Source organism: Cyclopterus lumpus, chromosome 11, assembly GCF_009769545.1.
Source record: "Cyclopterus lumpus isolate fCycLum1 chromosome 11, fCycLum1.pri, whole genome shotgun sequence".
Classification (NCBI taxonomy): Eukaryota; Metazoa; Chordata; class Actinopteri; order Perciformes; family Cyclopteridae; genus Cyclopterus; species Cyclopterus lumpus.
The window spans coordinates 12,447,848-12,464,877 of record NC_046976.1 but is presented as its reverse complement, the minus strand read 5'-3'; the positions used below and the strand labels follow the sequence as shown (position 1 = coordinate 12,464,877).

Here is a 17,030-nt window from a genome sequence, read left to right as displayed (position 1 = left end):
AAAATAATCACCTTTTTAATCCTTTGATAACCACATCTGATATTACACAGGATTAGAAACAGTTTTCATGCAAGTTCCTACACTGTAACGAATGCCCATGTTCACAACTTTAATCCTTTTGTATCAGTACAACATCAAACTGATTCAAGGTGCATTATAAAACAAAGATTGGTATTTAATACTTAAAAAACAATCACATGATTGGTTAAAATGGACATTTTTACAGCTGAAGGCATAGAAAAAGATTATTATTACTTAAGATAATGTAGGAGAACACATTGATTTTCTTGGAATTAATAATGCAATTAAGCATTTTTTTAAAGTATTTATGATAGACCATGTTTACCTCTTAACGTATAAACAAATTTCAGTGGATTGAGGTAGAACTGAACAAAACACAAAATAATACAATACCAAGTAATATGAATAGGAGAAGAAGTGTGGCCATGTAAGTTGAGGTCTGTTCAACAGAAATAACACAAACACATCAAAGCTAAATGACAAGCAAACTTCATCATCATCTTCATCATCAAACTTACAGTATGGAGGTACTGCTCTGACTAAACTTATAATTACATTAAACATAAAGAGTCATTTGATGTTCCTCACTGTAAAATATCTGAAAAATGTATCATTATTTGCCCCAAGTCACCAAATCTCATGTACCTTGACCTTGAGTTTCTCTGGACTGTCCTCTGCTGACGGCTCTGAGGAGCTGAGAGAGAGAGCGAGAGAGAGGAAGATGACGTAGAGGTCAGTAGTGACGATTACTGTTTAAACACATTCATAAACAGTTTCTGGACTTCCCATTTCCAATAACATTTAGAAGGAGTTGTCCAGCATTGTTGCACAAAGTACGTTGTGTGTATTCTGTACACTGAATGTAAATAAGTCATCCATCTTCTCTAGTTACATTTCCTCATCCCTGGTACCGACTCGGACCATACCAATCCTTAAAAATAAGTTGTTTATAAACGCTTCATATGGGGGGGGGGGGGGAATCCTTTAGAGTCCCATATAATCACCAAAAAGAACAAGTTAATCAAACCTTAGTTGGACTGTTTACAACTCAAAACTAAAACATGGCATTCCAGTATTTATTCTTACCCCGGATCCAGAGCTTGTCTGTGTTCCTCCACACAGTGAGAGGGGCTCGACATCGCAGGAGACTGAGAACCTGAGGTCACAAACGCCCCACACGGAGATTACTCCTACTTCAAGTGACGAGTAGATATAGCTACAGATGTATTTGTGACCATTCAAACCTTCATTATGGGATGTGCTGCAGTGAGGGTGCAGGAGCGCTCACCTGCAGTGGACGGCCGGTGCTGTGTTTGTCTGGGGGAGCTTTCTTTGCGCTGCAGGGGCTCTGAGGACTGTAGCGGCTCCATCACAAGAGGCCACACTACGAATGGAACCAGGCCGACTGTGGGCTGGACTGCCGTGTCCTTCTGGGAGCTGAAGCCAGACGTAAAGGGACAAAAAGGGAAAGAGAAATGAAGCAAATGGAGGAGAGGGGTGAGATGAGGTCAGAAGATGAGAGAGAAAAAATGCAGAGAAGAAAAAATGCAGAGAAGAAAACTTGTCGATGGGAAAAAATATGAATGAAAGATTCAGAGGGCGGAAAGCAAAGGCTGAGAAAATGGTCACAGAAAAAGGAATAATAAAGTGCAATCAAAGTAAGAGTGATGTGAACAGCCAAATGCTGAAGACTAAGCTGAAAGAAGTCACTTGACATACTTTCAACATTTCTAATTCCTCTCCCTCTTTACCCCTGGAAGCTTCACGCTGCTGGGTTTTCTGTGTCCCTGCCAATTCTCATCCAGCTCTTGAAGTTGTTCATCCAATCTAAACTCATTCCTGCTCGAGCTGAGTTAACTGACAGCATTAGCCAGACGAGAGTCTTTCTTCTAGAAAAGACTGTGGATGTATTATCACACGGGGAGAGACAATAAATTGTGACAGCGCCACAGCCTCAATTAGTGCCAGCAGAGCAACACGTAGCCATTCATTCATTAAAGGAACAGAGCGGAATGGATTACGGCTAAAAAACAAATAAAGAGGCTGGACGAACACACACGCATTGATTAAATATGTATTCATTGTAAGAAGAGTCAAATAAACACGATATATTTCAACAGAGGTTGCACATTAATAAATCTGTTGGTCACTGAAAAAAGGAAAAAACAAGCAGGTGCAGGTGTGTTTTATTACAAACCTCTCCCTCTGTGGAGCTGATGCTGTCTCGGCTGATTCCACCGTAGCTCTTGCTTTTGCTGGGTGAATGAGGAGAGGGCCTCCCTCAGGTCTAGAGTCATGCAACACGCACACGCACACAAACAACTGGGATTTTAGCTTAAGTAAAAACAAATATACAGTATGTACAATATAATCCAGTTGTTCACTTATTGGTGTGTTTCCCTTTTTGTTTCAGATTCATTGACGGACACTTAATTGTCTTGAGACCCCCATTACATAATTTAAAGAAGAAAAAAAAGCGACGCAGTTAAAATAGCAAGTCTCCCCCAAAAAGTAACCACCAATTAATTAGACAGACAATTATATTGTTTCTGTCTCATTTCCGTGACTGCCTGCGGAGAGGGCTGTCGGAGCAGAGGAATCAAAGACTGAAATCAATTTAAAAGATTATTTCAGCAGATTCTGTCTGCTTCTCCCTCATGCTCGCTCTCTTTCCTTTATGTCCTGATCCAGCCGTCTCCCCCATGTTTAATATTGCATAATGGGCTGCGTCTCTCGGATCAGTGCAGATCCAATCACTCTGTTAATCCCGTCTGCACTGTAGAGTATCATATATTGCACTTATTCTGTGCACACAGCGTTCTGACAGATGCAGCCACTGAAGAAATAAAGCCAGCACAGCTTTAAAAGACTTGAGGAGAACAGAACCAGACAGATGAGCTTAAAAGGGATTACGAGTTTGTTTTTGTTTGCAGAGTTTCAAAGTGCCACTAGAGTCAGAGTTGAAAGTGTGTGTGAAGGTTGAGGCAGCGTAGGAGAGGAGGGATGTGTGTGGAAAGAGATCCAGGTGTGTGTGCGTGTTGCTTTGTGTGTGTTTGTGAGCCACAAGAGAGTCCAACTTTTCAATGTCCTTCACAGGGCAAGAGAAGTCAATAACCGCAAAGGCAAAAAAAAAAAGTAAAAGGCAATGTTGTAGAGGTGCATCATGGGTCATCCTTGGGGACAAAAACAAACAAACTAGGTACTTAGTTGCTTCTGCATTCAAACAATACATGCAAGACCCATTTATTCAGACCATGAATCCGCCATAAATGCGAGGAGATTTATGAGTTTATGAGTTTATGTTAACACATACTTCCCAATTTCAGCTGCATTCACTAAATGAAAATGTCTACATTTTGTGATACGAGCTTATTTGCTTTCTTGCTGATTGCAATATGTTCAAATCAACACGTCTCTCATGTTCAATAGGAAACTTAAACCAGGAGACTTGTAGCTTAGCTTAGCCCAAAGACTGGGAACAGGGGAAACAGCTAGCCTCCCTCTATTGATACGTTAGCAAAAAACCCACCAGCACCTCTTCAGCTCAATAACATGTCTATTTTGTTTCAGTGACATACATGAGAGGGGTATCGATCGTCTCCCCGAACTCTATTCTATATTTGTAGATGTAGAACATTCCTTTAAATCCATTTCATAAAAGACGTGTCCCGTCACAAACACACCTCTGGCTTGTGCTGCAGCCCTCTTGGGGCTGTGCTGCTGAGCGCTGTTTGCTGTTGTTGTTGTTGACCTGGATGCCGTTCTGCTTCATCAGCTGCATTAGCTCAGCTCTAATGTAGCAATCTGTAGAGGGAGGAGGAAGCGATCGATGTTTATTAGCCGTGAGCATCTTCTTGTCAAACTAAAGCACTGAAACAAAAGGGCCACATGATGACGACTTACATCATTCATCTTTTGATTCCGCTTTAAAATGTGTCTGCGTCTTATGGGTGTTGGTGCTGTGCAGCATGAAAAGCACAAGTAAAGTCAGTATAGTTAAAGCATGACCCTCTTGTCTTGCTGTCGTCCCAAATTACAGATGATGCTGTTTTTCCACCACGCTTGTGCCACCACTTCCCTATTCACCAGTTACAATGCAGTGCAGTGAGAGAATGAATGAATGAATGCTCACTGTGCAGAATAATACGAGGGGACAGTTGGGTTGACTGCCCACTCAACTGTGGGGCATGGCCTGAGACTTGAGCAGAAAACAACACAACTGTCATGTTTTAAGACTAGGAAAGCAGAAGATCAATACAGAGTTTGACAATGGAACCAACCACAGGCCTCTGGACACCAAGTCCATCTGCCGCCACTGTGTCAGGACGAGAAAACCTTCATAATGTAGCAGAAGTGGCACAGATACCCTTCAGGCCGTGTCAAGTGATGGAGTGACGTTACTGATCTTTTTCATCAAGTTGATTCTCAGATTTAGATTTCATTCCTCTTACACATTTACAGCATAAACAAACGGACGTGTTTATTAGTTTACTTTCCTTTTAGGGTTGTTTGGAGGCAGATATGCAGAATTGTGCAACTAAAACACAGAGGGGCAAAGGGAAAGATGGAGGTGAGAGATACACAGAGTGTTTTACCCTGACTTGCAGTCCCTGGATCTCAGCCAGGTGAGCTTTCTCAGCTTCCTCCAGCCGCCTCCTCTCTGCATCCTCCTTCTGGACAAACTCCACCTCTCTGGAGTGATGAGAGGGAGGTGAGATGTGGTGAGTAGGCGTGAGCTGACAAGATACAATTATGTGCGTGTGCATGTTTCACCACGAGTGACGAGTGCCTGCCTCTCGCATGAGTGTGACTGTTCATAGTGATCACACACAGACACACAACACATAGCGATAAGCGACACAATAAAACACACATTTGTTTCCATCCCTAAGAATACGTAATTCGGCCGTTCCCTCATGCCTGCTTTGTCCTAGGTCTGTGAGCTCTCTGTCCCTGCTCAGCATCGAGCGCTGGTTTCATCAGTTAACTTCCATTTGGCCTGCAGGGCCTGAGCCAATTAGAGGCAGTCAGACCGGAGCGGAGCCGGAGAGGTTGTGAAGGGACTGACCAAAGAGGTCAACGTACTGAAAAGCAGGAGAGCTGTGTTGCATGAGAATGGATGCTGGGCTCAGACTAGTGAAATGTGGGAACACTTTGGCTATGAAAAGACGCCCTCTGTCATCAAAGATTATTTATTGAAATGTACATTTAATGGAAGGATTATAACAGTGTATTAGGGCCATTGGAGGTAAAGAATAAAACTGAGATGAACCTAAAAAATATCTGACAACAAAAAACTGTGTTATTCTCTGAGATTAGAAAGTCAGAAATTTGGGACAAAAAATAAGAAATTGTCTGAGATTAGAATTACAAATTATAGAGAACTCTTTGTTTTTTTTGTTAAGAAACCACCTCACTTCACCTGGCTTAACCTCATCATGCCACTTAAACACTGCAAAAGCTGCAAAATACATTATATTACTATTTATTCATGTTAAAAGAACACAGAAAGAATATGAACGAAAACGTATATTTATCTCTCAGGAAGGTAATTCAGACAGTGGCTGGCGTAACCATGGTTTTCACAATCTTCAATTTCTTTCTCATGTTTATAAAATTTTTTTTTTAGAGAAATGTATTTCTTGGAATATTGCCACCCTCCCCCGGCTCCATAATTCAGAAATGTTTAACCTACAATGGCCTTAATGCTTGAAGGATTGATGCATAACCTCATTACAGCGATGGCTCAAGTGAAGTAGTTATAGACATATCATTTCATTCCAAGCTGTTAAGTGACTCTTTAAGCGAGTTATGGAGACAGAGTTGGTTATGGAGTAGACGTTTCTGATTGCATTATCTGCATTAAACTTTGACAACCAAAGCAAAAGACTGGTCTGGTCTGAACTCAGAAGATACAAGAAGACTAAAGACTCATCGATGGTCAGTTCAGGACAAGCTGCCGGGGATCAACATCTAAACAGGTCAAAGAGCTCAAGGAGGGCCGTTCACATCAGAACAGAAAGTCCATCTTCAAGCAGAGCCAGGCTTTAGGATCTTCCCCTGGCCTACATGTATGGCCACCTGTTATCACATGACCAAACTTGCATCGCGTGATGACAACTGAGCTATTTTAGTAATACAATGTTATATAAGGATATGAATGATATAGAAACAAACCCCCTTGAGAAAACTTTCAGAGTACAGATTAGAATGAAATTGGGAAGTTTGGTGTATGCAAGTGTTACTGAAATGGATATTATTGGCTCACAATGTGAGAAACAACATTGAGAATAAGGCCTTGAAAGCACATTTTAAATTCATGGTCATGGAATATGGTCAAAGGAAATTGTGAAAATGTGCAAATGAGGAATTATCTAAACTAACTTTTGAAGAAATCTACAGATGCAAGTAGACAAAGTAGTACTTTAATACACTTAAATGTGTATTTGGGATTTTTTCTTTCCACTATTCTGATACACAAGCAAAATAGCCGAAAATCTCAAAATGTATTACTGCATCAAACGATATTTTTTCAGTGAAACAGCGGCCAACAGGAATAATCTGACATATGCTATAATCACAAACAGATTCTTCACAAAGTGGCTTCATATTGTTTTTCTGTATCTCTGTTAGTACGTCATGATGAATTATACTGTTGTTTAGGGTAGTCGCGTTCAAAGTACAACTGGGGACCTTCTGTGGTACTTCTCTCAACAAAACTATGACATTTCAAGTAACCTCAGTTATTGTAACTCTGGGCTCTAATCCCACATCCATGGCTTAGTACTGTTAATAATCATACATTTTCAAACTGGACCAACAACAAAAAGGCAGCTTAATTGAGGTCAATTTTGTAAAACTCTTTATCTAATTGTGATTTCACTGATTGCTACAATCTTTCACATTCAGAATATATTGCTCCCTCATTCCCTTCATCACAGATTAGGATGACCAGTTTAATCCAGGTTTACTCACTTCTGTTGGAAGTCTTTGATGAGTTTCTTGGCCTTGTTGTACTTCTTCTCTAGAGTTTGGTACTGGGCCTGCGCCTCCTTCAGGTGTTCGTTGACCGTGTGGCAGAGGGTCTGCGCTTCGATCCAGTAGCTTTCCAGCTTCAGCATCCTCTCCTTGTTCTCCTCGATGCTGGCCTTCAACTGGTTCTTCTCCTTCTCCCAGCGCTGCTTCTCCCTCTCCACTGACGCCAACTAGACAGGGACCAAAACATCTCCCGTTACAACACGGGAACTTTTCCCAAGAAAAGTACATATTACTGATACTGAGTAAGGAATCCTCGACTAAAAAATTTTATGAAATAAAAGCTACAATTGTTACCATCTTATACAGTTTGTCTCTCACACCAAAGCATTAGTCGATGTATTTATACCGTCTGCAACTACGTGAAAACACTGGAGGTGATGAAAACACACCAGATCTTCAACATCTGTGCACATCACACAAAGCTGGTCAAAGGGAAACGCTACAGAACAAATCTTCTTTGAACAATGTTTGTATTCAGAGTACAAATTGAGAGAATGTATTTCTCTATAAAAGGGGTCTTCTCTTATTCATAAAACAAAAGCTTTTTAGGCACCGCTTCTCTGATGAATTTCAACATTCAATACACTAATCTGATAATTATTTTAATTAGAACATTAACATTTGACAGAGCACATCAATTGTACACTTCAGATTTGTGTATATAGGTAAACATACACGCACACAACTTTTAGAATTAAGCAGAAGCTCTACAACGTGCTCTCCCTTTCGTACCAATATTTGTAAAGACAAGAAGTGCATCGAGCTTGATAAGATTCCTTAATAGCCACTGTATTAGGGAAATAATCAACTTCCTACTTCCTACATCTATTCTTAAAGCTTTCCCATCAAACATGAACCCTGGCCCCTCTGTTGTCTTAACATGAGTCCCACATCCATTTACAAATTGTTTGTCTCAGACAAACTTCTCACCCACGACAGCTTGCGCACTGAAAGTTTGAATCTCTTACCTTGTTTTTGAGCTTCTGTATCTCGGCCTCGGTCACTGTGTGCTTGATCTGGAGCTGTTGAAAAGAGAAGATAAGAAACAAAAGAAAAGAGAGGGCGGTCAGATAATCAAATGCATGGCTGCGCAGGCTCTCTGCTGTCGATACGGCGTGACGGACAGAGGCAGCCGACCCCGTCCTCCCTTGACAGCATCGCGGCTCCAGCACTGACACACACTCTCAGAACAGAGGAAACGCATAGATAGAGAGATAAAAGGCTAGACTGTTTTAAAAGTAATTAAACATAACATTAAATCTAAATAGCCCTTTTTTTCACAAAGCAATGTCTTTTTTTGTTTTTATAAAGTCTGAAATGTTAGATGGATGGCGTTGGAAATGGAGAGAGCAGTAAAGGAGTTATGCATGGGAGTTGAGATGAGCAGTTATTTACAGGCAGACAGAGAGAGAGATAATGAGTACAAGAGAAGAGGAGATGGAGAGGAAGAGATGAGGTAATAGGAACAAATGAGAGCTATAGTAAGTGAGGTAGAAAAAGAGAAAGTGTTACATTACTAACAATGACCTTATACTTTCTTTTACCCTTTGAAGCCTGAGTTTAATTTCACTTTAAAGGATAGGTTCCCTCAAAGTCCGCCAACATTCACCCATATGTGCATTATGCACTACAGCTGTTGGTTGTTGCTCTTTACTGGCTGTTAATACATCTCCTCCTAATACGCCTCCAATGTGAGAGGACAAAAATCAAGTCATTGTGTGGAGAAATGACTTGAACTGCAGCCTGGTAGGGAATAATAATATTTCTTAAAAAGGATATTAAGATGATAAAAAAAGTGGAAGAAAGATGTATTCACTGTTGAACTTTGCACAATTTTTTTACTAGCACACCTGTATTTTTTAAAGGCTTGTTTCTCAGCTGCTTGGATTCTTTTTTTCTTGAGTGTGTAAAAAGCAGCAACGAAAGAAAAGGGGAGAAGTGGACATGGGAAAGCCCTTTGAACGAAAAAAAAAAAGGTACACGCTGCATTCTGGGAGACAGCTAGAGGTCCAAGATACAGAGAAAATGGAGCAGGAGTACATCCTGTGAGCAGGGCTTGCATTATAGTTTTAATCGATATCCCCTGCGATGGCTGCAGTGCCGCTGAAGCGATTTATTAAATATGTCATCCAGCTATTGTGGCAGTCTACAGAAAGGCATCAAGTGTTTTAGTGCCAAAGCAGCAGTGTAGCCAATCAATATAAGCAGCTTCTCCGCGGTATTCAAAAGAAGAAACGAGTTAACAGCCATTGAATTAATTTTACATTTCATAGTTGTGGAAGTTCATTGACAGCGACGCCAGAGAAAATGTAACTAAATATGTTTCTTTCCCCAGAGGACGGCCGTGTGAAGAGTGGCCAAGATCAAGATACAAATCATTTTAAATACAGGTTTAAAGTGTTAGCCCTCTCTCTCTCGTCTGTGTTTTAACCAAACATGGGTAATTAAAGATGTAATGAGCATTGGTCTTTCATCGCTTTTGTATTCACGCCTCTAATCATCCAGATTAGGAATTAGGAAGGGTAAGCGGATCTAAGATTCTGCCAAGTAAAGCAGTAGTGCTAGATTCCATTGTGTGGTATATCTTTTGTTGTATTATTGAATCAGATTTTCTTCTTCGTCTGTGGCTAAGTTACCCTAGTGGGTGTGTGGGGTGTATTCATTCTTTAAATGTATTCTTTAAAGCACTGACAGAGACGATGTGGTGGCTCTCCCATCAATTGAAGAGTGGGGATTGAGCCGCAGATGTTTACCTCTCTGAACTTCTGGAAGAGTTTGTTGGCGTCTAACTCGGAAGGAGACAAGATTTCCTCTGACTCTGGCAGATCAAACACCTCAATGTTTTTGTCCTCGCCTGCGACCGCGGCCCCCTCCTCCTCCTCATCTGTGGCGTACTCTCCTGTCTGCTGCAAGAGGAAACGCAAAGTCAGTCATTCATGTGGTCCCCTTTTCTTCAGGGACTCTTCATACAGCCGGCACTGTGTACAGATGGGAATGACGTCTATCTCCTCATTCAGGTAGCTGGAAACACACTTATATAACACACCACAGGCCCACACTGACCAGGTACTTTTCTTGACCCCCATACACTTGTAAATCTTTTATCACAGTGACCAAGCACAACACGTGAAGAGACCTTATGTTTTACTACTCTTTAAGTTGTGTCTCTGCAAATACGAGCTGTTAGTGCCTTCCACAATGTTTAAGGGCAGGACAAGATAAGAAGCTATCGTGTTTTGAAGATGCCGTCTTGCACCAGTTTAAGATAATATGATACTCACCCCCTCTCGGATCTCATTGTGTACAAAAACTGGCCATTTGCTTATTCTTTCGGCTCATTTATTTATTTGACTGTGTTGTGAGTCCCTTTGCTAATGCTGAATTAAATGTACAGAATGTGCGACCACAAATACTAACAAAAAAAGAACGAAAAAAAACCAATGCAAGTGATTTAGTAAGGTGATATGTAATTTCTGGCTATCATCTTTGTTTGAATCAGGAAAAGGTAGCTCAATATGTAAAAAAAAAAGAAGTTTTATTCATGGTGCAGCAGACGGAATATGTATTCATCCAGATGGTTATAAAGGCAAACCATATTTAATAGTGAGATGCTTATATCTGGTTTTTCTACCTGTGACTTTGTGTAATGGTAATAAATAAAAAAGGCACAGACTGGAACTAGCTTTAGTCTCTGAGCACAATGTCATGGATGGAGCATTAAAGACCTGTTTTACAACATGTATGTTTAAAAATGAATCAGCTGAAAACATTCAAAAGTTAATCAACTCATAAAGTTGGCACACGTTAATTTAATTAACTGCTTGCTAGCTACATGTATACATGACTACAGCTGATCAAATCTGCAAGTGACAGTTGTCATTTAAGACGGGAAATGAATCAAAAAACACCTGCTTTTGTCCCGGAAGCAGGTTTACTTATTAATAATATGGAGTGCAACAAGCTGCAAAACAGCTCTCTAACTCTCTCTGTCTTCTTACATCTGTCCATCTTCCCCCCCTCATCAAAGCTACACCAGTCAGAGTGCCTCCAATTTGCGTGTCAAGCACTCCAACTCATTTTCCTCATGCCACCCCTTTCTTTTCCATGTTCCTTTTTATATTAAGTAATGCTATTTTAATGCTACCAGTTATATAAGAATGAGGTAACACAGCACGTTGGCCAACACTTTGTCAAGAATAAATTGGTTTGACAGCCTGGTCAGGCATTTCTATAAAGAGAAGCTGTACTAGACACATTTCAATGTCTCTTTATATCATCTTCAAATATTAGTCACCATCACGACTCATGTGTAAGTAGGTTATTGGTCAAAACTAGTGAGGTTTGAGCCTGTCAATGTCTCTAATTCTGGATGTCAGCAATCTCTTGGATTTATAAAAATCTCTGACTAATAAAATCTCCAGATATCAACGTATTATGGATCGAACATTGATGTGTGCCATTGTGCTGCATGTATTCTAGGCAGTTTTTCCTTTCTCCAATTCTGCAAATATCCTATAATGAATGTTGGCATCAGCTATTAGGCTATTGGATCTAAATGGATCAGTCAATTCACTGTTTGGCTGATGACCAACAGAGCCAGATCTTTCGAGTGAAGCCATTCTGTGAAAACTTCTCTGTCTTCCACATCACACACGTGTTCTGTCCTTTCTAATGTCCACTCCTCCTATACAAGTTGTTGAATAATTTTTTTTTTATCTACATATACATAGTTATGTCACTACTCTCTCTGTCTCTCCACCTTGTCTAGTCTAGTCTATCTATCTTTCCCTTGTTACTTTACTTCAGTCTTGATCTTTCACACGCATGTACTACACACACACACACACACACACACACACACACACACACACACACACACACACACACACACACACACACGGTCTCATCTCCTCTCATCATCTTGGCCTATATCTTCTCCTCATCTCATTCCCTCCATCTATCTCCCTCCCAGATAACAGTGCTCAGGTCTGATTGGTTTCCATGCATGACCAACATAAGAGTTATATTTCCATAATAGGCTTGCCTGTTGCCATGGTACCAGCAACCTACATCAACACCCCATTCACTGAAGGTGGAGTTAACCAGTGAATACATGGCGGGTCAGTCAAACACCAATTTGCATATGATAAATGCATCACCTCCCACCACACGCATGGAGAATCAGGAGAGGAAGAGACCATTTAAGGAGAAATGTTGCTAAGCGTGGGATGAGCTGCACCATGAATGTCTATTATGAGGAGCATGTTGGCATAATGGAGGAGGAAAAGGGCCATGGGCTCCTTTGTGTAGAGGAGGAGCACACGTGAGCCACTGGGCACAGCCTTGACTTTGTGTGTGTGTGTGTGCATGCTGTGCACTATTGTTTTGCTGGAAATAATGTTCTATTTTGATGACTTGTTGTATATCATATTTTTGTTTTTAATTCAAGGTCAATAAACTAAAAACTACGTTAATGTTCATGTCATGCGAGTTACCATTAAGTAATTGTAAATACCGCTCACATCAACATCCAAGTCCTCATAACAATTGGGAAGCTGAGCTCTGATACAACTCACCTGGATCTAAATAATATGAAAGAGCCTGAATAAGCAAATTACATGAATGCCTTACATCCTGCCAAAATCCCTGGTTCAAGATAATGAAACCCAAATTTGATGGAAGTAGTGTTAAACAAGTCAGTACACTTCATACTTCCTCCCAACACCAGTGATTCAAACACTCAACCATCCACCCTCATATGTAAACGTGGTGTGTGTGTGTGTGTGTTCACATGTCTCCATGTTGGTACTGGCATGAATTGATCTGTCAGCATGGTGATGCAAATCATAGTTGTATTCATTCTTGATTGATGCGTTTCTTTTTGTTGACTTTAGTGGGACAATGAGCCTTCTATTCTGCATCTATACATGTGTTTGTGTAAATAAACTGCATATTCGTCAAGGGCATAATGAGCTATTGTTGTGGAGACTAATTTTTCTTTCATTAGGTTTTCATCAAATATTAATAAAACACAGAATACTGATGACCACAATTTCAAAGAGACCAATATTCAAACCCCAATTAATTAAATTTACAATCATAGCAATTAAAGTGAATATGGGAAGAGATTGTGTGCTTTCTTCACATGTTTGCTGACAGATGTTAGATTACATACAATCAAACTCTAAAATGGCAAGTGTGTGTGTGTGTGTGTGTGTGTGTGTGTGTGATGTCTATTGCTAACTGAAGGAGTATCTCTTCCTCTTGGGATGGGAAGCTCCTGCACCAATACAGAGCTGTCTGTCAGATCAACCCAGGCAGCTCTCACAGGAAGAGATAACCTCCCCCCTTCCCCACGTGGTGAGAACTCATTGTACTATTTATAAAGATATTAATAATGATGAGTTTCTTTTATTGCCCCATATATCTCTGTAATGGTTTTGTAACTGTTTACCCTATCTGCAGTTATGTAGGGAGTTATGGATGGCGTGCTGCTCAACAGTGTGTTTTAAAGCGGTTAGTAATCTATGTATGGATTAACAATTTTAATACAATCACCATCCTTATGTGTATGTGTTCCTTCTGTGATCTGTGGCACATTAAAAAACGCGGAAACTCAAGTTGCTCTCCTGAGTTTTGTTTGAATCATCACATAACCAAGATGTGAAATGATGACAGGCGTGTTTAAATAGACTAGTGGCTGAATTCTCAATTCTCTAAAGGAGATTTAATAAGAGCTGGAAGCGTTAAATGTGGATGTTGCTTTGGTAATGGGACCACTGGGATCAACTTTCCGGGGGGCTGGCATAGAGTTCTTTATGCATGAAGGCTCTCCATCCACCAGGAAAGGAAAGAGCTCAAACAACACTGATGAAGACAGCAAGAGAGGAGGAAAGAAATGCCTGGGTGAGTTTTTGTCTGCATGTAAATCTACGCATGGCTGCAGCTGTTCCTCTGTGTGTTATTGAGGGTGCAGTATGCATTGATTTATGTTACTTCAGTGTGTGATTACATGTGTATGTACAGTGAGAGAGTGCCTCCATACACACAGATAGCATGAGTTGCAGGGCCTTGAGCTCCGTGTCTGGTGGATTAGTCTGATTAGTCTGGTGAGTGATGCTTTCTCCTGGCATTCTCTTAATGTGTGTGTCTGTGAGAGAGTGTGTTTTTTTGTGTCAGCTTCAAAGTCCCACTGTCAGTCAGTTTTGTGGAGGTAATAAGCTAAATCTTCCAGTCATGTGCCATGAGAAGGGAGCTGATTCACATTCACTGGCAACTGGAAGCCGCAGTGTCATGTGTAAGAAGTGAGTTTACTGACAGCGGGTGAACTCTTCAAATAAATATAGATATAATACGCTTTGTGATAATCTTACCCTGTTGGCACATCGGAAATATTTTAAGATCCACACTACAACATAATCTCATATGTATGTACACACGCTCCTGTACAATGGCTAGGGTTGTGTGGTCGTTACCTCGTCATCATCAGCATCATACTGGGCGTACTGCTGCTCCAGCAGCTCTCTCTGTCTCCTCTCTTGCTCCAGGGTCTGCTGGATGAGCGTGGCCACCTCACTCTGCTGGCCCGGACGCTCCCGTCCAATCACAAACCTGCAACAACACACACAGTAAGAGACAGTCCTCCTAGCAACACACACACACACAAACAGAGTCGACCAGCCTGTGATTACATAACTGTTACTGTACATTTGGACAATGAGGATTTCATGAATAAACATTTGTAAGTACAGTTTTTTAAATCATCATTAAATCATCAGTTGTCTCTGGCTTCTATAGCAGAAGGTTAAAAGGTTAAAATCATAGACTGTGTGCAAGAAGTGGACGTAGTCACCGTGATGTCACTCATTGGTTTGTGGACTACTGTTTCTGAAGCTTTGAGTTTGTTATTTCGACCATCAGCAACTTGTATTTTTGCAACCATATGTAAAAAGAAAGGGTGGAGCTAATACCGAATAAGACATTTGTAGACAACCAAATTGTTTCAGTTAACTTTGATGAACAGAAAAACACACTGTGAAAGGATTGAAGTTCTAATATGAAAACATTAACAACTCCCAGACTGGACAACGATCTGTCAATCACATGGTAGCCACTTCATTGTCTATTTCACTCTAAATAGGACTATACTTTACGTAATGAACATCATGCTGTATTGATAAAGACTTGAAACTAGTGATTGACCATACACTTATGTTCACAATATTTACTGACTTATGGTCATTTTCTCATTGACTTCTATATAATCAGACTTCTTTTTGCAACCACAGGAGTTGCACTCTTCAGGGCGTGAGGTTGCCGCCTGGTTAAAATAAGTTGTGAAAGGCCTCACGGGAAATTTAGCCTCTTATAAATGCTATATGAAAAACTCACAGATTCTTAGGTGTTCCCAGTTTGTCTAAGCCTTATTAATGGTAACAATACATTTTACAATGTCATACAGAAGTAAAATATTTGGACAGAAAACATCTTTACATAAAGGAAGAAAATGCTTATTAATGTTTTTCCTCTTTATACGGATATTAAATTGACACAAACTGGTTTAATGCACCTCATAATAGTTATGTAATTTTAAAGGCATATACAAACATATTTACTATACTTCTGTTCCAGTGTATTGCATATTTTTCTCGTGGTGGTGTGTATTTGTGCAGGGAAATGGCTGCAGCAGGCACTGTGTGAGATCAGCAGAAGCCCACAGCCACATAGCAATGGCCGTCATATCTGCTGACGTATCAGGGCAGGGCTGGGAGACGGGACACACATAATAATACGAGAATACATTCAGCTCAGCCAAGAAGCCTGTTATTAGCCTGGAAAAGAACTAAATGGAGAAAGCCACAGGCTCTGCCTCCGAGCTACTGACTATACCGCAGTTACACATGGGACCTACCTACAATACATTCTGTATCAAATTAATATAACATCTCCAGTGTATTCTTCTCTTAACTCTGACTAAATCAAGCAACGTTGTATAAGAATTGCTCTCAACTATTCCAGGAAACCTCCACGCATCCACTCATAAATGGTGACAGGCCGGTCCACCTGCAGTGGATAACTGGCTTTAAATCATCAAGGAAATTCACGAGGTGGAAGACTTACTTTCATACTATAAACGATTTAGACAATGCAAGACGGACAAAATGGATCCTATATTTGTTGGAATTAGCGCCGGTCCTGTCTTCTACAAAAGTGTGTAATTTACAAGTCAGTATCGTTGTATGGAAACATACACTTTTCGAACACTAGGCTCGCCCCGCTCATCCTCTCTGCTTATAATGTTATTTACCTTCCCTTTCACTGTCTGCATATATCTCATGGACATATGCACATTATAAAATGCTGCCCATAATCCATAATATAGGATGTCTGTTATCCGGATATTGTTAATGCTATAATTCCTGGCATTGTCGTTATGTACTATTGTTTTTGTCAAATAGACAAACTAAAAAAATCCCCAAAAATCCCAGGCAAAAATAAATTAAGAAATAAAATCCATGTGTGTGTGTCTGTGTGTATTACTCATGTAATCTATTTACACAGTCACATTGTGTACCGTCACATTGTGGGGTACAAAATGCATTTTAGCGTAAAGACTTGGTTTAAAGTTAGGATAAGGTCTAGGATAAGGCTCAAGGAAATCAATGTAAGTTGACGTAATGTCCTCTAAACACAATGTCTGGAAACGCAACTTTGTAAATGTGTGCGTGTGTGTGTGTGTGTGTGAAGGAGAGAGAGGGAGAGAGAGAGAGAGAGAGAGAGAGAGAGAGAGAGTGATGGAGTGCATTGGAGATAGGGCCTAATCAAGTGAATTCAGTTCCTGAGAGCTCTTTCACATATTTCTAAAGGCGATGTAGAAAAAGGCCTTACGCTCCAGCAGAGAGGCGTATTTGATCTACATGTGAAGGAACAACTGAAGGGCAGGACGGAGACAGAAAGTTATCGGGGAAAAA

The 17,030-nt window shown here is 40.5% G+C and overlaps 1 protein-coding gene across 1 annotated transcript in view; it reads right to left on the bottom strand.

Annotated features, from left to right (window-relative positions):
* Window positions 1–17,030, bottom strand: part of ppp1r9a (protein phosphatase 1, regulatory subunit 9A) — a 48,345-nt gene that overhangs the window by 4,837 nt on the left and 26,478 nt on the right. Inside the window, 12 exon segments of the mRNA XM_034545468.1 lie at window positions 667–715; window positions 1,108–1,177; window positions 1,310–1,355; window positions 1,357–1,458; window positions 2,219–2,301; window positions 3,705–3,751; window positions 3,753–3,812; window positions 4,603–4,713; window positions 6,997–7,226; window positions 8,028–8,081; window positions 9,813–9,965; window positions 14,535–14,670. Of these exon segments, the coding sequence (XP_034401359.1) occupies window positions 667–715; window positions 1,108–1,177; window positions 1,310–1,355; window positions 1,357–1,458; window positions 2,219–2,301; window positions 3,705–3,751; window positions 3,753–3,812; window positions 4,603–4,713; window positions 6,997–7,226; window positions 8,028–8,081; window positions 9,813–9,965; window positions 14,535–14,670 (1,141 nt within the window).